Source organism: Antechinus flavipes, chromosome 1 (assembly GCF_016432865.1).
Source record: "Antechinus flavipes isolate AdamAnt ecotype Samford, QLD, Australia chromosome 1, AdamAnt_v2, whole genome shotgun sequence".
Lineage (NCBI taxonomy): Eukaryota > Metazoa > Chordata > Mammalia > Dasyuromorphia > Dasyuridae > Antechinus > Antechinus flavipes.
Genome location: NC_067398.1, coordinates 652398763 through 652421261, shown reverse-complemented (window position 1 = coordinate 652421261; position 22499 = coordinate 652398763). Strand labels below are relative to the sequence as shown.

Genomic DNA, 22499 nt, shown 5'->3' with positions numbered 1-22499 from the left:
TTGTTACAAATCCCCATTTTACAGTTGAGAAAATTGAGTATCAGAGAAGTTAGATGACTTCCTCATCATCACACAGCAAGTATAGGCTTAAATTGGGATCTCCTTCCTTAACTCTATACTTCTTCTAATTTCAAGTCCCCTCACAATGTTGGGGTATTCTGTGGGGTTTGTCAGAGTCAAGACTTAGAGGAGAGATTGATTCCCTTATTCTGGATACAAGAGCTCTGTAATCACAAGGAGAATAGTGGATGTAAAATCCCTGAGGGCAAAAAACTGTTTTTATTTTTGTTTTTTCACTTTTCTCTCTAGTGCCTACATGTTGCTTTGCACACAACAAGTGTTTAATAAATGTCTATTGAATTTAAGTAACTCTTCTCTCCTTTTAACTGTTACTATAACCCCCCAAAATTATAAACTCACTGAGTTCAAATCCAGTTTCAGAACTTACTGAGTGACCCTGGGCAAGTCACTTTGCCCTTTTTGCTCAGTTTCCTCATCAGTAAAATGAGCTAAAGAAGGGAATGGCAAGTCACTTCAGTATCTCATCCAAGAAAACTTCAAATGGGGTCACAAAGAATAAACATTTATATAACTCTTTAAAGTTTGCAAAATATATTTGTTTTGCACATTTCTCTCATTTGATACAAAACCCATTTTTATATATAAGGAAACTGAATGGAACAAGGTGGAACATGGTTGTGGAAACTGGGGCCAAGAAAGATTTTGTGACTTGCATAGCTTTATACAGCTGGTAAATGATGAGACAGGACATTCAGATAGTCCTGATTACTAGCCCTGAACCTTAACCACTGTGCCACCCACACAATCCCCAATAGTACACTAGCTCCTTGAAAGATGTATTTCATTTGTCTTTGCAATCCCAGTGCTTGACATAGTGCTTACAGATAGATGTTAAATACTCCATATTTACATATTGAGTTGAATTGATCTGAATGAAATTCCCAGTACTTTGGTCTGATTTCGTTATTCCCTTCTGAGAAGACTATATAGTGATTTCTTTTTGACCAAAGGATAAAGGATGAACTCCTTAATTTGGCACTTAAGGCCTTTCAAAATCTGGCTCCAATCCCCCTTTCTAGTCTAAATTCAAACTACAGTACTGTGAGAAATAATTCATTTGGACCCCTACTCTATTCCAGTCAGTATTAACCAATATGATAGAATCACATCAAAATTCTGTATGTTAAACCCCAGAGCTGTGAGCTGCAGGTTCTAAGTTCACTTGCTTAATTATAGGAAGTTAATTAGAAGCCCTTTATCCTTCTTTTTCTTTGTCCTAGTAACCAAGCCCAGTGTGGTTGATGATGACTCAACTGCATGGAAAGTCCTCCAGTTTCTTTTTGTACCTCTGGACCACTCTCTCTTGTCCAACATGAACAGGTGACCACTTCAGCAGATGCCCCATATGTCACCCAACCTGTGATAGCTTGTCCCGTCTCCTCCTGCCTAATCATCTTGTATGAAGATGTTCTTGTTTCACCCAACTTGTGACTCTAATGACATATTATTTTGCTAATTCTAGCTTATGCATCATATGTGAATCGATGTAATTATTATGTATTTAGTATACCTGTTCTTGAACATCTAGATATCTAGCCCTATACAAATAGGGCCCTAGAAGGAGGAGGCATCTCAGGTCCTAAGAAAAATCTGGGGTCCATTTCATTAGAGGAGACCATGGAACCTTTAATAAAGTGCCATTTGTTCAGAGATCTGCCTCAGACTTTTTATTGTACATGGGACAATTTTAATCTCCATAATGCTCTCTTTTATTCACAAATTCTAACCAAACCAGGGAACCAGTTGTTCCTGGCTCTCTTCCTATAGTATCCTATCATTTGCAGTCAAAAAGTATCTCTTCTATTTGTAGCTCCACTTTCAAAGCTTGCCATTCACATTGCCAACATAGCATTTTCTAGGAATACTGGGAACTTGGAAAGAGATTACACATCTCTTAGGTAACACTGCCCATTATCCTTCCATTTAACTATCCTTATGGGGACAGCTCATCATTCACTCTGACATCTCTTTCCATAATATTTTCCTAACCATGGAAATGAAATTAACTTTTAACTATAAATTCAGAACTTTAGAAATTGAGGTTCCATTTTACTTCTGCTTCTGTTGCCATTAGAGCTTTTCTTCCTTGGTAATAAAAAGTACTGGGTCATCTGCCTTTGAATGGCCAACCCATCCTTAGCTCCACTGATAATAATTTGTCCTTTTGTTTTCTGCTGACCAGAAAAGAGGTAGGTCAAGACTTGATTGACTCACTCCTCCCCATTCACAATTATCTCTCCTGGGTCTTTCTGAGGCTAAGGATAATTCCCGGATCCCCCTTTCATTTGTCCTTTCAATATCTGAAATGATATCCCCAGAAATGAATACTAAAGCCGTGAAAATTGTCTTTAAGCCTCAATAAAACTCAAAAAGGTACTAGAAACATTAGAAGGGCAGAGAATGAGAAACAAGCTGCCAATGGCATAATAGTAAGCCACCCTTTCCATTAAAAAAAAAAAAAAAGCTTGCTCTAATCTATCTCCTGACCTAGTTTTTCCTTTAAGTCAATTTTTAAAATCCCTCTGGAATTTTGAAATTCCTCCAAAATCCAATTATTTCCCAATTTTCCAGACTGCCTCAGAAAAATTAATGACAGTGAAGGAAAGAGGAAGTCAGAAGACCGCCAGGGACACAAGTAAGCATATGTTCCCATGGCCACATACTGGGCTCTGTGGTTTTGGGGACCTCTCTAAGTCACTCAATAAGGCTCATTTGTGGCAGGCAATTTACCTCTGCTTAGATATATCTCTTTTTCTCACCCTTGTAGAATGCTTCCATACCCCATGCTTGTTTTCCCTATTTGATTCCTGGGGTCAATTGCTAGTATTACTCTATCTGTGACAAGGAAGATAGGAAAGAAATCATATGCTTTCTAGGTATAAGAAAGTGATTCATTTTCTCCCCCCACCAAAAATGCTGAAGAATTAAATGATATCAAAAGATGTATATTAATACATATAGAATCCCTTCCCCTGTTAGCGTAAGGCTCACGGCTCCTTGTGGGATTTCTGGACAGCTATTTCACATCCACTTTGGCAGATCTGCTGGGCTACTCAAAAGGTCTGGATCTTCTGGCCAGTCAGGCCTTGGCTTTGTTTGGTGTTTCAGAATCCTCTTGGCAGTGCTCCTCATCTTCAAGAAGCAGTACTGGGCAGCTGGGCCCTGGAAATGCCCATTCTGAAAGTTGATTTCCTGAGCTACACTCAGGAAAGCAAACAGAAAGACAGCATCTTAGATTCACCTAAGCCAGCATATGTTCCCACTGCCCCTGACTTATTATCATTACAGGAAGGAGAAAGATCTCCTTCCCTCCCTTCCTGGTAGTCAGATGGAGAAGAAAGACTGGTGAGGAGGACAAAAAGAACCAAGATTTGTTTCCACATTGCAAGAGGGAGATTCCACTACCCATGACACTCACTGGTTAGTTATCAGTCACCAGTCATGGGGACTCCTAAGACTTGAGCAGGAGCTGCTATGTCAGCCCAATGAAGGACATGTCCTAGAAAGGAAGCTTGACATGGTAATCCTTAAGAGTGAATTTCAAAGCAATGAAGGCCTGGGTTCAAGACACATAAGTGCTACTCCCATAATTCCCACTCCCAGAACTCCCAGAACTAGGGAACAGCTCAAATTATTTAATCTCTCATTCCTCTACATAAATTTCTTTATAAATTGCTAAGAAGGGGCTGACCTGGATTAGTAAAGGGAGTTTTCTCATCCAGAAGTCATTTATACCAGGCTTCTTAGACTTTTTTTTTTTACTTATAACCCTTTTTCACCTGAGAAATTTTTACATGGCCCTGGATATATAGGTATATAAAATATGTATACAAAGCCAACATTTTCTTATAATAAATCATAATTTTGCAACTCCTACATTCAATTATGAGATCCCCCCATGGGATCATGAACCACAGTTTAAGAAACTGGGCCTTATGCTTACACTGATGAAATCACAGCTATAGTCCTTATTTGAATTAATAGATTGTAAGATACACATTTTTATGGAAATTGAATTTTCACTTGGAGCAAATCCATTTTTTGAGACAATCAGGGTAAAATGACTTGTCCAGGGTCACATAGTTAGTAGGTGTTTGCGGTCACACTTGAATTCAAGTCTTCCTGAGTATTAAAGTATCCCGGTGCTCTATCCACTGTGCCAAGAAAATCTGTCTCTAATGTGAAATTCTGTTCAAGATTATGTTTGTGGACTTATAATAAAAAATTGACTTTAAACAATGAACCCAAAGTACATTTCCCTCAACTTCATGAGGTGCCCCTTTCTGACAGATCAAGAGTTCTTCTGACATCCACTACTATATTTGTCATCATTGGTCCTTATTCTCACCTGAGACCAAGCAGATAAATCAACATAATCAAGAGATATAATCAATCCCTTTTCCTTCATAACCTTTCAAATACTTAAAGAAATCTAACATATCTTACTATTCCATTGCTTACTTCCACAAAGTTTCTCTTTATCAGGTAAACCATCCCCGATACTGTAATTGTTTCTTCTATGACTTGGCTCTAGATGCCTCTCACCAACCTCTTCATCTTCTATACTATTCAATTTGTTAATTTCCTTGGTAATATAAAGATGGGCTGATTGATTTACTCAATCCCACTCAAATGAAATAATAAGGCACCCAATCACTCTGTTTTAATTATGGATCTTAAGTGAAAAATCCTTCAAACTGGGATGATGGTGCACAAGAATTGTGTTTTGACAAACTGAGGAAACAAAGCCATGCCCAAGAAGTTATCTATACATGGCATTGCAGCACACCCCTAAGCAGCAAAAGTAGGACTGAACTGTGGCAGGGAAGTGAGATATGGCTCTAAAGATATCTCAGAGCAGAGTTTCCAGGCTGAAGGAAGTCCTGAGAAAAGATTAGCTCTTTTTGCAATCTCCCTATCTATCCCCCAATACCATAATGTAATCTACCATTCTTTTATCCAAATGCTCCTAGTAAATTGATTTTTGTTTCAATTACAGAATCCTACTTCTAGAGCTAACTTAGAAATAGATAAATGTAAAGTTAGACAGATAGCTCAAACTTTGCCAAGATGTTTAGAATATTCCTAACTGGGGAATCAGAGTGATTGTGACTAAACTTATAACTTTTGTCTAAAATATCCTCTCTAAAGTGGAACATTAAGCCAGGAACCAGCTTATGCGAGTAAGTCGGATCATAACCATTATTTTCCATTCGATTCAAATGGACAGAGGCCAGAACCTAGCTGAAGAACTTTGGGAATAGCAGTACCCTCCAGACCACTTGCCCAGCTTCTAGCTAGACTATTCTGTTTGCAGATGGTTCATGTAGCCATCAGCCTGGGAAGCAACTCCCTTGGAGAACTGGCCTGGCAACTGATCCAGTAAGTGCTGAAATTACTGAAGAGAAATTCTTGCCAACAAAGTCCTTGACATTATCAACTGGCTCATGATAATGATTTTATCTACCATGGATTTTTATCCAATCATTTTCATTAACATGATTTTATGTATGGAAAATGACTTTAAAGATGATACATTAACAACTACTTTGCTGTTGCAATCTAAGGATCATAGGATCCTTCTATATAACTTGCAGCTAAAAACCTTTAAATATATGTTATCTCTTCTATTGAAAGGTGAACTCCTTGAGAGTTCTTTCTGTTTGAATTCTCAGGGCTTAGCACAGTGCTTTTTGTAAATAGTAAGCACTTAATAAATAACTTTTCATTCATTCATTTCATGGCCATTATATTGTCCTTTAGGCGTGAACATAACTCAGTAGGCCAGACATAGCGGAATGTCATCTTACTATTTCTGAAAGCCATTACTCTTTGAATGTAGCCTCAGACTGCAGGTTTTAATTATGAGGGCAGCCCTGTCACCCTATTAATTCATTTTACTAAAATTCCAAGATCTCTTTCAAAGTATTGTCTAGTTATGCTTCATGCTTATATCATTTAATGTTTTCAATATTTATTTCTATCAAATTTTATTTATGTTTATTTATAAATCTCATTAGATTTGTCAAATCCTGACAAGTTACCTCCCCCTTTTAGTTTGTCACCATCTGCAAATTTAGTAAGAATATCTATGTTTTTATTTGAGTGGTGGTCAAAAATGTTTAACAGTGAGGGGCCAAGAATAGATGCCTTAGACATTCTCCTAAAGATCTCCCTTCGAGGTGACATTGAGCTGGTGACTACTTTTGTTCTGTTTAGCTAGTTCTGGATTCATTTAACTTATTAGACATATGTTACATATCATACCCACCCTTCTCCTGTTCCCCTGTCCATTATTTTGTAAGCTCCTAGGGGACATGGGATGCTTGCACAGGGCCCTATGTAACTTGTATCTAGTAATCAATGTTAGTTGAAAGGAAAGAAGCATGGTGCTGGAGTTTGTGATCACTGATGACTACAGGAGTTATGTGTCTGTGTTTTATTCGTAATTCCCCACCACATCTTGTAGGAGGAGACTCTTCACTATGAAGGCAGTCATTAAGAGGTGAGGCTTTGGAAGGGTCACAAGTCTGACTATATGGGAAGAAACTTCTGAAATCAACCAACCAGTAGCCTCCCAGAGACCTCAGAATCTCCACTGATATATAGTTTGAGTTAAAAGAAATAACATTTTAGAAGTTTTAGAACCAGAGTTGAGTGACCTCAGAGGTTTTATAATCCATTAAAGATTAATCTGATTAAGAATTGTGTACCCTCCTAATCCACAGCATCCTCAAGGGGTCATCCAACTAGCCTCTGCCTAAAAAAATCTGGTGAGCAGCCCCAATTCTCCCAGAAGTTTACTTTCCTAGAGCTTTCATTTGGGGAAGGTATTGCCCAGAAAATCAAGCTGAAATCTGCCTCTCTAAAACTGAAATTTAATTCCCCTTCCATTTGTCAGCCCTTCAAATATTTCAATTCTTTCTATGAACTGACTAGCTTCCTATATATGCTTAACTTTTAGAAGCCTTTGACACTCTCACCCTCACACTCTCTTTCTCTCTCTGGGTTGGCCCACGGGACTCTAGCATCTCCCCAATTCAGATTGAGTAATCCTGTTTTGAAAAATCCATTCTGTGTTTTTCTACTTGATTGGAATTAGAAAAAAGTCAAAAAACAATCTCTGCTTTTAGAACTGCAATTCTATTTGTCACTGTACTAGTCAGTATTCAAAATCATGTGTCAAATTTCACTGATGTTATTATATTCTGAAGCAATCTCTTTTTCCTAAGTGCACTGGTATTTTATGGGATCCAAATTCAAAATTAATTCCAAGTGAAGGGAAAATGCTATTTGTTTGTTCTTAGCCTGAGAAGTCTATTATCTTTTCCTCCCAACCCCCCAACACATACACCTGAATTTCTTCAATGTTATGTCCTGTCTTCTAAAGATGGAAGCATGCTGTAAGGTGCTATTTGGACCTCGGAGTCTCCTTCTCAGAAGAATATGTGGTAATAAGAAAAACATGTCCATTTCTTACTTCAGTACAGCAAACTGAATTATTTTTTGCATCAAATAGACAGAAATAAGTAATGTGATATAAGGTCAGAATGGATCCAGTGATAGGTTAAATATCAAAATAGCAGCTCTAGCCATAAAAAGCAAAGACATTTCTTTGCCAAATGGCTTATTCATTCAATAAAATAGTTCCCTAGTCATAGGTAAAATTATGTATATTCATATATATATATATATATGAAGCTTAGGATTCCACCCTCATCTGATACTTTATATTTCTCAATCTTAACCCCAGATGGCTAAACTTATCACCGAGTGTTGGCTGGAACAAGGATGAAGAAAGCAGCCTTTGTTCATGAGGACACACTAAATGTTTGATGTGGTACAATGAATATGCCCTGGACCTCTCTAGTCAGAAGATCTGAGTTTAACTTTGCACTCTCCTACTTACCAACTTGTGTGCTTTGAGGTGGAGGAAGGGCTTCAGTTTTTGACTATGGGACTGATGCATTTGCACTGGATGATCTTTGGGAGCACTTCCTGTTTTGTTGTACTGTGATTCTTTGAGCTCTTTCTGCTTTCCCACACCCCCATCTCAGTAATTTGCACAGAACTGGATGAGACCTTGGACACTACTGATCAAACATTTTTGCAGGTGAGGAAACTAAAGCCAATCAAGGATAAAGGACCCAAGCATCCAGGAGTCCAGCCTCTCTGAACAACTCCAGCGACAGGGAATTCACTACCTCACAAGGCAGCTACTTGCTATTTGGCTTCAATATTAAATAGCAATTTTTGTAACTCTAGATACTTCATTTCTAAACCAATATCTTTCCTACCACCTGAGAGGAAGCGGTCACCTCTCTTACACTGTGGCAAAGTTGAGAAACTGGCTGTGGTTAAATCTTATCCCACTGCCCATGGCCCCCGATTTTGCATCCTCTTCTCCACACCATCACAAAGAGCTAGAATGTCACAGAGCTCCTTTCCCAGGATTACCCAAATCTTTATTCTCTCAGATGTGAAATTAATGCAAATTCTGTCTCCTTTAGAGAATCAACTAACAACCTGGAGAATGAGTGTAACTCCTGAAGCACTTGTAGGGTCAGGGCTCTAATGACCCCAGGCAAGGGTTGATTCGCAGTAATGTGGCCTCCATGTCTTTCTCTCAATTCCTGAGTGAGGGGGAAAGGAAATGGTTAGGCAGCCTCCAGCTCTGGTGTGACTCCACCTGAGGTCTTTGCTGCCATTTAAGGTGAAACAATTGCTAGTTATGGTTGATCTTGGTGTCATAAGTGGAAAAGGGGGAAGGGATGACATCAGAGGGAATGAACCTTGCTCTCTACTTGCATCACAGGATGACCTAGGGTCTGGCTTGACAGAGCCTGGAAGTTATCAAGGGTGGGAGTGGGAGAAAGAACTTCTACCTTGATCCCAGGTCTACCTTTCTCCTCCCTTGTGCCCAGAGTCTCAAGGACAGAGATAATTTTCACTATGCCCAGTGCCTTCACCAGGTTACCTGGTGGTCAAGCAGGCAGAAGAGAGTCAGAGTGGCACCAGACCCAGGTTTTCCAACTATAACTTGGCATTCCAGGATCTCTGCTGCTTTAAAATGATTTCTCATTTGGAAATAATGTGTGCATGGAAAGATGGGAGAATTTGAGTGTGCTGCCTATGGACAAGCTCAAGAGGTCCAGCCTTGGGGAAATGGGAGTTAAGAGATTTCCTGCTGGCTGTGAACAGCACTGAAAAGTGAATTTTTTCTTTTAATGTGTGAAAGATCATGATTAAGGAATATGTGTCATAAGGGAAACTTTTTTAAAAGGCTGAAAGAATGAACAAAACAAGAGAAAAACTGTAAAAACTTGGTTTAGTTGAGTAAGAGTAATACTAATTACATCCATGTATAAATGCTTGTCTAGTTACCATGCAGAATAATAATAATAATAATAATAACAATAATAATGTATATCATTAAATATGTCAGATTAAATTTTGGTAGGTTTTATTTCATTACAATAGTAAGCTCTTTATATATTCCATTTCATCACTTGTTGCCCATATAGCATGGTTGTCTGCTCACGACATAAAACATTAGAGGTAATACTGGACACCAGAGAAGGGTTTGTTGGTGGTAGAAGAGAAAAAAAGGTACAGACTGAGACACATCAAAGAAAGAATAAACAAGACTTAATGACTAAGTAGCTATAGAGGGATAAAGGAGGGGGATAAGATAATAATAATTCCAGGATTTTGAGCCTAGATGGTGGGGAGAATGGTGGTGCCACTGACAGAGAAGAAGATAGGAAAGTCAGAAAAGAGAACCACTCTGGATCCCTTGGTTATTAAGTATTTTACATGCCCTTTTCACTCAAAAGATCACACCCTGGTGTGAATTATCTGGTGTTTAAGGAGTTTTGAGCGCTGGCTGAAGGCTTTCCCACAGTCGCTGCACTCATAGGGTTTCACTCCAGTGTGAATTCTCTGGTGCTGGATCAAGACTGAACGCTGACTGAAGGATTTCCCACATTCGTTACATTTATAGGGTCTCTCTCCAGTATGGATAATCTGATGCTGAATAAGATGTGAGCTTTGGCTGAAAGCTTTGCCACATTCGGTACATGTATAAGGTTTCTCTCCAGTGTGGATCTTCTGATGGTGGATGAGATTTGAGCTTCGATTGAAGGCTTTGCCACATTCATTACATTCATGGGGCTTTAATCCATTATGAATCCTCTGATGCTGAATGAGGGTTGAGCTCTGGCTGAAGGTCTTACCACACTCGTTACATTCATAGGGTTTCTCACCCGTATGAACTCGCTGATGAAGAATGAGGTTGGAGCTCCGACCAAAGGTTTTCCCACATTCATTGCATTCATAGGGTTTATCTCCAGTATGGATTCCCTGATGCTGAATTAGAGCTGAGCTATGGCTAAAGGCTTTGCCACACACATTACATTCATAGGGTTTCTCTCCAGTGTGGATTATCTGATGTTTCCTAAGGACTGAGCTGTAACTAAAGGCTTTGCCACACTCATTGCATTTATGTGGTTTTTCTCCAGTATGAATCCTCCGATGCTGGATGAGGCTTGAACTCTGACTGAAAGCTTTCCCACAATCATTACACTTATAGGGTTTCTCTCCAGTATGAACTCTATGATGTTTTATAAGGTTGGAGATTCGACTGAAGGGTTTCCCACATTCATTACATTGATAGGGTTTTTCTCCAGTGTGAACTCTCTGGTGTTTTCTTAGGTGTGCACTCTGGCTGAAAGCTTTGCCACATTCATGACACTCAAAAGGTTTCTCTCCTGTGTGAATTCGATGATGTTTAATTAGGTTTGAGCTTCGTCTAAAAGCTTTCCCACATTCGTGACATCCATAGGGCTTCTCTCCAGAATGAATTCTCTCATGTTGAATAAGATTTGAACTCCGCCTAAAGGCCTTCCCACATTCATTGCATATATAGGGTTTCTCACTGTTGTGAATTCTTTGATGTTTCTTAAGGCTTGAGTTCTGGTTGAAAGCTTTCCCACATTCATTACATATGTAGGGCTTCTCTCCAGTGTGATTTATCTGATGTCGTGTGAGGTTAGAACGTACACTGAAGGTTTTCCCACATTCATTACATTCATAGGGTTTCTCACTGACATGAGATCGCTGATGTTTTTTGAGGATTGCATTCTGGCTGAAAGCCTTCCCACACTCATTACATATGTAGGGCTTTTCTCCAGTATGAACACTTTGATGTCGAATAAGATCTGAGCTTCCCCTGAAGGACTTGCCACACTCATTGCACTCATAAGGTTTCTCCTCAGTTTGTACTCCCAGATGTTCATTAAGGGTTGGGCTCTGACTGAAGATTTTCCCATATTCATTAAATTGACATGGTGTTTCAGATACATGGATAGTTGGGTAATTGATTAAATCAGAATTTTGTTTAAAGCTTTGGTCACAGTTATCAAGCTGATGAGACCACTCTCCTGATGAAATTCTTTGATACATAACAGGGTCTGAATTCAGACTAAAGCTTCTGCCAAACTCATAACAATCTTGGCCAATCTCCCTGGGAGAACTCTTGTGGACCACTGTCACTGGTCTGAAACTCCTCTCCTGAGAAAGTGATTTGATTAGCCCATCTCCTTCTGGAATTCCCCAGTGTTGTTCCAACCCTTCCTCATGTTCACACCCTTCTCCAAATTCAGGTCCCTGGGGAACATCCCCTATGAGTCTTTCTAATATCACCACCTGTGAGTCCTCTTCTTCAAAAATTTCTTCTTTAACTGTCAACAACTTGAAATCAGTGCTGGTTTCACAATCTGAAAAAATGAATGAAAATGGAAATATTACATCTTGTTTACTGTGCAAGAAAAGAAACTGATTGAGAAGGAAAAGGACAATCCCATGGGACATCAATGTGTTAAAAGTCTATATGCCACTCTCATGGTTAGGGAAGAATGAGGGAAATGGAGTAGTCATAGAGGATGGAGGGACCCCCAGAAGAGAATGCACAGAATAGGAATGGTGGCTGATCTGAAGTACATGACAAGTATAGAGAAGGAGATGAAAAGAAAAGCCATAATGAATGTGTAGAGGTGGAAATGTGGGAAATGAGTTCCTGGGAAGTGTGAGGACAGTGGGAATAGGAAGTAACTGAAATGTAGGTGGAAAGAGCTTCAGAGACTATGATAAGAGATCAGAATAAAGGTGACAAACTGGAAATGTTACCTAGAAGATGAAACTCCCTTCAATATTCCAAATACATTTTTTTAAATGCTTATTCAGTGCCCCAAATTTCCTTGTCCCCTATCCTGGCCCACTCTGGCTCAGCTTCACCATATAGCCTTTGGCTTCTATGCCTGAAAAAAGCTACTGGAGGAAGTCTCTGAAATGAGCAGAACTGAATCACTTCAGGTTCACAGATTTAACTTAATAGTCCTACCTATTCTGGTCATGCTATTCAACATTTGGGGCTGAGGGAAAGTGGGGAACAAGATGGTAGAAGAGAGAAGTGAATAAAAGGCCTGAGTTGTACTCAGAGAAAGCAGAGGGAACCTGATAAGGAGAACTCATAAAGGAGGATTCAATTAGATTCCAGTGACCTATGAAGGTGGGTCCAAATAATGTCTAAACTCTCATTATTAAATCATCAAAGGCTTCATATGCCTACTTTTCCTTACCAATAACTCTTTTACAAGATGTTTACCATGCATACTTTGTCACATCTTCATGGCTCTATTATCTAACAGCAGCTAATTCTTCTACATGAGTACATGAATGTTCAGTGAAAAGGAGTCATCTTTGAAGTTAGAAAGCCTAGAATCTACAATTATAGCTAAAATCTTATTAACTTCCAATATGATCATGGGCAAATTACTGAAATTCTGATCCTCAATTTCCCCACAGGAAAAAATCTACCTATTTTATGGAGCTAGTATGAGAAGGATAAGAAATTACACAGATAAAACACTTTTAACCACCAAACCAGATGCACAGAAGGAACTGTTAGCACTTCATTATTTCTAGAATCTCTACCCTCACAAATGAGAACACTCCTACCACCAATGTAGACAGTATACCTTGGGGACAATTTAATGAGTTGCTGTGGCCAACTTTTGATAGGTGTCTCTTAAGTTAGATGGTCTGATCCTCAGACAACAGATGCAAAGTCAACCAACAGACCTGTACTCGATCCTTTATTAGTAATAATGATGATAATAATAAAAGCTGATATTTATATAGTAATTAAGCTTTCAAAACATGGTTCATACCTTATTTCTTAATAATAATGGCTAGCATTTATATAGTGCTTTAAGGTTTGCAAAATGCTTTATAAATATTATCTCATTTGATCATCCTCACAATAACCCTGGGAGATGGGTACTATTATATATTTTACAGATGAGGAAATTGAAGCTGAGAGGTTATGTGACTTGCCAGGATCACATGGCTACTAAATGTCTGAGACAGAATTTAAACTCAGATCCTCCTGATTTCAGGCCCAGCATTCCATCCACTGTACCACCTAGCTGCCTCATAACTTGGTACTACTTATTATTCCTCTCTATAAATGAGAAAACGGAGATTTAGATAGGTTGTTAGTAACCTAAGATCACATAGATAGGAAGTATCTGATGCAGAATTTGAATCCATTTCTACCTGACTTTGACTCTAGCACTTTGCCCATAATATCATGCTGCCCTTAGAACTTCTGCTCTTTGGTAGGCAAGTACATACAGGGCTTGCTTTCCAATAACATCATCTTCAGAAACCAGGGTCATGTCCACTCCATAGCGAGTGAAGCACTGGAGTAAGATTTTAGTATAGAAAAAATATTATCCTTTTCCAAATGGCCAACGTCCCTAATTCTACAATGTCCCATACTCATGCCATGTCCTTCCCTTCATTAGCTCCTTCCATTCTTCTTCATGTACTCTTATGTCCCTAATCTGGACAAATTCTTCCCCTAACTGCACTTTCTCCTTTCTCACTCATCCTTCTCAATCTATCTTGTGCATTTGACACTGTTGAGCACCTACATTACTTGTATTCTCTCCTGGGTTTTGTGATACTCTCTCCTAGTTCTCACCTTACTGTCTGACTGCATCTTCTCAATCTCCTTTGCTTCTCCAAATTTCTGTTCTAGATCTTTTCTCTATATACTCCTTTTTCATAACATCATTATCTTTCATGGGTTTAACTATCATCTCTATGCAGTTGACTCCAATATTCAAATATATAGCTCTGGTCTTTCTCCTGGACTTCAGTCTTGTATCACCAATGACCTATTAGACATTTTAAACTGAGCATTCCATTTATACTTCAAACTCTACACGTCCAAAATCAAATTCATTATTCTAACCCCAATCTGTCCCCTCTTCTAAAATCTCTCTATTTCTGTCAGACAACATGCTTCCAAGTCTCTTAAGTTTGTAATCTTACATGATCCTATATTTCTCTCACTCTCTCATCCCATATACCCAATCAATTGCGGAATCTTACATTTCTACCTCCTCCATATTTCATGCTCCAGCCCCTTCTCTTTTCTCATATACTTACCACCTTCATCCAGATTCTCTTCATTTCTTGCTAAGATTACTGCAATTCATAACTGTTTTCTCTGTCTCTCCCTATATCAGTCTATCGTACAAGCTTCTCCCAAATTAATTTTTCTAAGTGTAGATTTGACCATATCACTCTATCACTCCATCAACTCCATGGGCTTATTGTTGTCTCTAGTGCAAAATATAAACTCCTCTGTTTTGCTTTAAATTTTTTTAACTGATATTTTTGTTTTACAGGGCCTAAATTTTCCCCTACATCATTTGTTTCTCCCAGAGTCATCCCTTTTAATAAAGAATCTTTTTAAAAAGAAAAAAGAATCCCAGTGGCTCACCTCTATGACCAAACTTAGTATGAATAGCCAACTGGATTAGCTCATTGAAGCTCAGGATTCCTTAGCTCAAGAGATCCTCTACCTCAATGGCTGGGATTGCAGGCATGTACAACTTTGCCTGGCTCTCCAGGACCTTTCAAAGATCATTGAAAATGCTCAGAAATCACATAGCAAATCAAGGACTTCAATATAATTTGTCTGGGTCTTTGGACCTGAACCTCCTAAACTGACATAGGTGTTTTCCTACATTTCCTCAATTATCTTTGGTTACAATTCCTTGTTAGCTAATTTTATTCTAGGCAGCATATTAGTGGAGAGTTTATCTTGAAGTCAAGAAGGCCTGGGTTCAAGACCTACCTTTGTACATATTGAATGCACGACCCTGGGCAAGTTACTGAGCTTCTCAGTGTTTTAGGCAACTTTCTAACACTGCGAGTTGCAGAAAAGAGGCCAACTTGAATCACTAGAAGGATCTTCCTCACCTTGGAGGTCTCTATGGATAAAACTACAGGTCCAAGCCCTCTCTTTTAATCCTATTTGAAGATTATACTTCTTAATAAAAAAAAAAAAACAGGAAAAGGAAGAATTGAGTATTTTCTTTTTCTGCCTTTTCCTCTTTTTGTATCATCTACTCCAAGTAATATGACCCTTCCCTTGATCTGTCCCCCAATGTGACTAAAGGAGTCCTGCTTGCTGGTTTTAGCAATCTTTGCCAACTTCCATTTATTCTAAGCATCCTGACAATTCTTACAGGATTGTGCTACTCTTCAAGGTTCATTGTCAGCTATTCATTCCAATTTCTATATGGGTATTTTTCCATGTGGGAATTTTGAACAGCAGCAGGGAGGAGGGAGTCTTCTCAGCAGGGTTGAGAGATGGGGGTCACAAGGATATGGAAGGGAAAGGAGGAGACAGCTTGGTGGAATGCATATGGAACCTACATAAGTTTTAAAAAAAATTTAAGTTGGCGAACAAGTTCCCTGGGTATTCATACAGGTCTCACTTGAAAGCTCCTTTTTTCTTTCCCAGTGGAACAGCTTGTGTACCTAGGATTTATTTCTTTAGATCATGGCATTCTTTCAAGCCAGCTCTCCTTGTAGAATTCTGGTGGGAATCTTTGAAATCTACTCCTCCCACCAAATCTTAGGTATGAATAGATTATGCTCATCTTCCCCCCACTCTCTATCATGAAATCTGTAATGGAGTGGTCACTTTCTCCAGAAGGCACCATCATGTCTACTTTGGCAACCCATTCTTTCTTATTCCTCAAAAGTAGGTCCACTTCCCCATATCATTTCTTCTACCTTTTGAAGAATGAAGTTCTCATTATAGCAAGTTAAGAATTTAGAGATAGCTACTCTTTTAACAGTATTTCAGTAGGTATCCAGATAGCTGAAGTCCCCCCACCATTACTTTATCATCTCCCCACAGCTTTGTGAAATAACTTCTGGAATCCATTGTTCATTCCCTTCTTGTGACCAGGGTGTCTATATGCTACTCTTTCACCTGTGGTTTGTTTCTCCCTCCACTGATATTTACCCAAATATTCATCATGCTTCTATTCCATGGTTCAACAATTTCTTCCCATGAGTACATCTTTATGATATACAATCCTACTCAGTGAAGCAGAATTTATTTAATCATTTCTTTTAGAATTAATGGATACAAATCTATTGCCAGATTCCAATAAGAATTATATCAAAGTAAGCTTCAAAGATACTTACAAGATAGTACTTATCATCTTGTGCTAACAACTCTAGTTTATCTTTTATTCTGTATGTTTGTATGCGGAGGCCAGTGTTAATACTGTTTCCTTGAATTTTATTTTTGATGAACAACTGATCATCTACAATTATGAAAAGCCCAAAGTTTAAGAATAAAAAGGGTTCTCAGAAGCCATTTGGTATAATCATTATTAGACCAGGAATTCCTTCTATACTATTCACAAATGATCATTCTGCCTCTACTGAATAACCTCCCTCTGAAAGAGGACATACCACCTCTTCATGTATCTAGTTCACTTACGCATGGTTCTAGCTGTTGGGAAGTTTTTCCTTTAATTGAGCTGAAATCAACATCTCTATTACTTCCACTTATTGCATCCAGTCCTGTCCTCTGGGGCCAAGAAAAGTAAAACTACTCATTAAAAGATGTGATGGATATAAGATGTAGTTATGTATATTGAACATGATCAATGTGTAGTTTGTTTTGCTTGACTACGCATTTTTGTGATGCTTGATTATGTATATTTGTTACAAGGGCTTTGCTTTTGTTTTTCTTTTCTTTCCCAAAGTGGGGTGGAAGTGGGAGAAATGATAGGAGGAAGAAAAAATAGATTTTTGTTCATTGAAAAAAGTTGGACATCATTAAAAGACTAACCCTTGTTACACATTTTCTGCAAATATCTGAAGATGATATAATGTTTTTCTTAAGTCTTTTCTAGTTCTTAGTCCCTTCAATAGATACTTGTATGGCATGTTTTTCAATTATCTCACTTGTTGTCTTCAAGTATGTGAAGGCAGTTCTGGGGAAAAGATATTACATTTGTCCTACCCAGGTAGAACAAGTAATGAGATAGAAGGTGGAGAGAGGTAGATTGTTTCAGCTAAAAGTACAATTGAATCATAGAAAAATATAAAAGGGTATCCCATGAGGTAAGAGAAGTAATAAGGTATCACAGGAGCAAGAGATGCTCTAAGAGGATTTTAAACAGAAGCTGGATGGCTGGATCGCTTATTTTGACAGGGATGTTGTTGTAATAGTCCTCCTCAGGTAAGGATTTCTGAGATCCCGGGTAACTCTGAGGTTCTCAGATTACAAGAAACTCGTGCCTCCTGGTTCTCTTTCTATTTCTTCATTTCATTTGGTAACTCTCTTTTCTCTTTCTCAGAGCAGGAGCCATCTATATCTCTGACCTGCCCCTTTGTTCTTTTCTCTTTATGTTGCATCTTTTAAACCTCACCTACTCTTGGTTTCAATTGCATAGAAAATTCTGTAGATTTATTTCCTGCCTTGACCTGCCCCTCCTCTACCCACCTGGCTCAGCTGTGAAAGTGACTCATTTCTACTTGGCTATTTCACCAACACCTTTTGCTGAAGAGGCCAAGCTGAATTCAGTTTGTGGCAGTTCTCTCCTAACAGAACTGCCTGTTTGAGAAACACTTAGAGATGTGATCAAATCAATATGGTACAAATGAGTTATGTGTTTGTTAAAGAGAGCAATAGAAAAAAATAAAAATAAAAAATAAAGAAGGCAATAGAAACATTTAACTATTTTGGCTTAAGGAGGAATAATCAGGCAATATTCCTTGGAGGAGAGGACTTCCGGAGAAGACTGAAGAAAAGCACACTAAGAACTAGTGAGTCTTCCCAGCTAACATGCAGCTGAAGTATCTTCCCATCAGAATGGGAGATCCTTGACAACAAGCTGTCTGGCTTTTCTTTCTGTATTTGTGATAATTAACACAATGCTTTGAAAATTGTAAACACTTAATACATACTTTTTCTTTCATTTATTCACTGAAAGAGAGGGACGTAAATTGGTGAATAGGCAAAGGGAGGCCTATGGCAACAAGAATGCCCAGGGAGAGGCAAGTACAGAGAGTCAGAAAAGAGCAAGATTGGTAGCTCAAAAGCATTTGTGAAGTACCCACTCTGTGCCAGGCACTGGTAGTAGAGAGAAAAAAAGTGAAACAGTCCCTGTCCTCAAGGAGCTAACATTCTACTGAGAAAAAGCAATGAGTACATGGAAATAAATACAGAGGACAGTCAAAGTAAATACAATGTGATTTTTGAATGGTTAGGGAAAGCATCAGGAAAGATGAGTTGTAAAAGATGACAATTGAGTGGAGCCATGGCAAAAAGTAAGGAATTCTGAGCAGCAGTAGGGAGGAGGGAAAGTCTTCTCAGCAGGGCTGAGAGAGAAGGGAGTTACGAGGACATGGAAGGGAAAGCAAGGAATCGGGCTTGGTGGAATGCACAGTGAGTGCCAGTGCTAGGAGACAGGACCAGGGGAGAGATTAATGATGAATCAATCTAGAAAGACAGGTGGAGTCAGATCATAAAGGCTTTAGATGTCAAAACAGGAATTTGCCTTTTTTCCTAGATGCCACGGGGAACCAATGAAGCTTGGGCTTATGGGCAGGTTCAGGAAAACCAGAATTGTAAGTAGTGAGTTGGGGAGAAGTAGGTGAAAGGCCCTGAAGTCAGTCCTGGACAGCTGGGATTTCATTCAGTAAGCAAATAGTCCTACAGAACCCAGTCATGTTTTTTACATACACTGAGTCCTTGAAAATAGTAACATTAACAATAAGAATCTGGAGAAACAGAAACAGGTAGAAAGTGGAAGCCTAATTTGGTCACAATGGCTGGGGGAGTAGAGAGGCAGAGAAGTTGAATACCTGGTTGGAGATCATGGAATGGAAGCAGGGTCTCAGAGTTCAGAGAGCCAGTCTGGGTCCCCAGTGAGGAGTCACTGCTACAGGGCAGAGCAGGTGGTGACTCCAGACCTGTGTCTAGGGACGTCATCTCCATCTTTGTTTCTTCAGCGAGGGCTCTCTGTTGCTGTGCAGAGTCTGGGACCTGGAAAGAAGAGGAATATGACAGGTGAGGATGAAGCTCCCAACCTTAGAGCACATAGCACAGGATCCATCCTCCAGGACACAGTAAAGGGGACATAGGACCTTTATTCCCAGAGGGCTACAGCAGTGAGGCCTAAAAAGGACAGGATATAGCTCTGAGACTAGAAATTTATCCTTGGCTTTGATCCCAGTGCTAGGTCCCAGATCCTGCAGCACTGGGAAGAGAGGGAAAGACAGATTATAATAAAATAAGTCCAGGGAGGAGAGTTGTTGATTTTTAGAAAGGTATAGCAGGATGTGGGGAGATGAATAGTGTTCAAAGGTACAGGGCTAAAGTATGTCCAAAATCACCCTTTCATGCTTCTTCAATATCTTCTCTTCCCCTAGATCCTTTCCTTCTGTCTACAAACATGCTGACATTTCTCCAATCCAAAATGAGTCTTCCTTGATCTTACTGTTCCTTAGTTGACAAACTGCCTAAAAACCCAGGCTCCCTGCCTTCCCAACCTTTTACAATCTGGTTTCCACCTCCACCCTTTCACTGAAATTGTTTTCTGAAAAGTTGCCTGTGTCCTCTAGCACCACCAATCCAAAGGTGTTGACTCAATTCTAATTCAGATTTTAGAAGTACCTAACACTGGTAAACTTCCCCATTCCCACCCCTAATACTTTCTAGAAGTAAATTCTTAATTATCCCCACCCCCAACTCTGTAGGAGGGATATCTGAGCCCTGATAATAAGACACTGTCTTATTAATTTTTTTTGGACAGAAAACCACCAGAGGGCTTATTTTCAGGGGAGGGCTTATTTTCAGGGGAGGGCTTATTTTAATGAACATTGACAGCAATTTTAATAAACAGGTAAATGTGAACAAAAAAAGGTACCTTTATTCAATAATGATCATGTCATAATAATAATAATAATGATTGGTGCATACAGAGGATACCGTAATGTAGCGTGTAGCGCAAGGGATCACCTTCACTACAGTAGCAATCTCAATAGGGCTTATTTTCGGGGGGAGGGCTTATTTTAGAGGAATCTTACACAGTAAGGGGAGGGCTTATTTTCGGGATAGGTCTCATTATTGGGGAAACATGGTAACAACTTCCATTGCTTCGGTTATTATGTTACTGTTCTATTGTATTTTCTAGTCAGTCTATCAGTCTAGCTGAAGAATTTTCAGAACTGTTATTTGGATCAATATGAGAATTCAGTGACAAGAGGATCAAAGTGGGTTCAAATGGCACCTCTTGTGCTTATCAGTGGTATGATCACAGGTAAGTCATTCAACCTACCTGAGCCAAAGTTTCCTCATCTCTAAAATGAGTATATTAATATATGTAGTACTTACTGCCTCAGAACAAATTAGTTCCTTAAAGGTAAAATTAGGTGGTTGGATCAAATGGCCACAAGGTCCCTTACAGTTTTGTATGAATCTGGCCTCTTAAGTAAGATGCTTAACCATTTTTGCCTCAGTTTCCTCAAATATAAAATGGGGATAATAATAGCATCAACTTTCTAAGGTTGTAAGGGATACAATGAAATATTTTCAAAATGCTCTGCAAACCTTTAATACTATAGGAATGGTAGCTTGACCACATTATTTCTCTTCATAGCACGGCTAACTTCCAAGTCACCCAGGCTAAAAAACTCTGGATTCATCCCCCATCTGCCTCCCCCAGTTACCCAGTCTATTATCCCAATACAATTGCCTTAATTCAAGTATCATTAGTTCTTTATCAGATGACTGCAATTGCTACCTAACTGGTCTTTCTGCTTCTGCTGTCTCCCTTCCAATTCAGATTAATCTTCCTAAAGCACAGCTCTGATTACATCACTCCCCTGTGCAAAAACGGTGAACAAAAAAGTGTGGAACCAGAATTGCACAGAAATGTGTGGGGGTGTGTGTGTGGGAGGGAGAGAGACAGAGAGACAGAAAGAGACAGAGAGACAGAGACACAAGAGACAGAGAGACACACAGAGTCAGATAGAGACACACAGAGACAGAGAGAGGGGAGAAGGAGGAAGGGAGGGAGGGAGGAAGGGAAACGAGAGGAGGGGGGAAGGGAGGACCAAGTTCAGCCCAGGAGATTAAAACAAGACTGAAAGTCTTTGCACATCAGAATGAGTTTAGACTTTATATGCTAGGGACTGAGAACTTGCTGAAGTTTTCACATTAGAAGAAACATATGCTCAGAATTGTGCATTGGAAAGATTCATTATCAAGGCAAGATAAATGGGGGGTGGAGTGGGCTTGAGTTAGGATGCTCATTAGGGGCCATTATACTAGTAATGTATGAGGGCCCAAACTAGGAGAAATGCCCTGGTAATGGAAAGGAGGGAACAAAGCTGTTGCCATGAATTTCTTCTTATCTCCCCCTTTTCACCTCATGTCACTCAATTGTCTTCTACTACTATCTCCTACTTCCCCTCTATCTCACACAATGAAGCAGCCCTTCTTCTTGCCACAGCAAACCCTTTCATCCGCACAAGTGATCCCATTTTTATCCCAGCTTCTCGACCAGATTGCCCCATCCATCATCCCTGCCCTCTGGCTTATCTGCAATCTCTCTGTGTTTGGTTGCTTCTCTATAGCCTACAGACATGCCTATGTCTTCCCCATCCTTTAAAAATCCTCACTTGGTCTGTTCATCTCTGCTAGCTATCATTTCACAGCTTCTCCCTCTTGCAGCTATTCTCCTTGAGAATGGTGTCTATGATTAATGCCTCCTAGGGAGGTAGGGGAGGGAAGGAAAGGAAATAAGCATTTATACAGCACTTACTATGTGCCAGGGACTGTGCTAAGTGCTTTTAAACAAATATTAACTTATTTGATTCCCAAAACAACCCTAATAGATTATTCTCATTTTACAGTTTGGAGAACTGAGGCAGACAGTAATTTAAGTGACTTAATCAGAGTCATAAAACTAGTAAGACAGTGATGCAGGATTTGAACTCAGGACTTCCTGATTCCAGGCCCAGCT

The 22499-nt window shown here is 39.3% G+C and overlaps 1 protein-coding gene and 1 pseudogene across 5 annotated transcripts in view; both read right to left on the bottom strand.

The window, feature by feature from the left end:
• The window catches only part of LOC127544676 (ribonucleoside-diphosphate reductase subunit M2-like), a 681272-nt pseudogene that overhangs the window by 281470 nt on the left and 377303 nt on the right, over positions 1 to 22499 (bottom strand).
• LOC127544664 (zinc finger protein 16-like) overlaps positions 9523 to 22499 on the bottom strand; it is a 56694-nt gene continuing 43717 nt past the window's right edge. For all 5 annotated transcript variants that reach the window (XM_051971418.1, XM_051971417.1, XM_051971420.1 and 2 more), the window contains 2 exons: positions 19336 to 19516; positions 9523 to 11858 (listed from right to left, as the gene is read on the bottom strand). In XM_051971418.1, coding sequence (XP_051827378.1) covers positions 9919 to 11858; positions 19336 to 19516 — 2121 coding nt within the window. In that variant the 3' untranslated portion in view covers positions 9523 to 9918. The remainder of the gene's footprint in view (positions 11859 to 19335; positions 19517 to 22499) is intronic.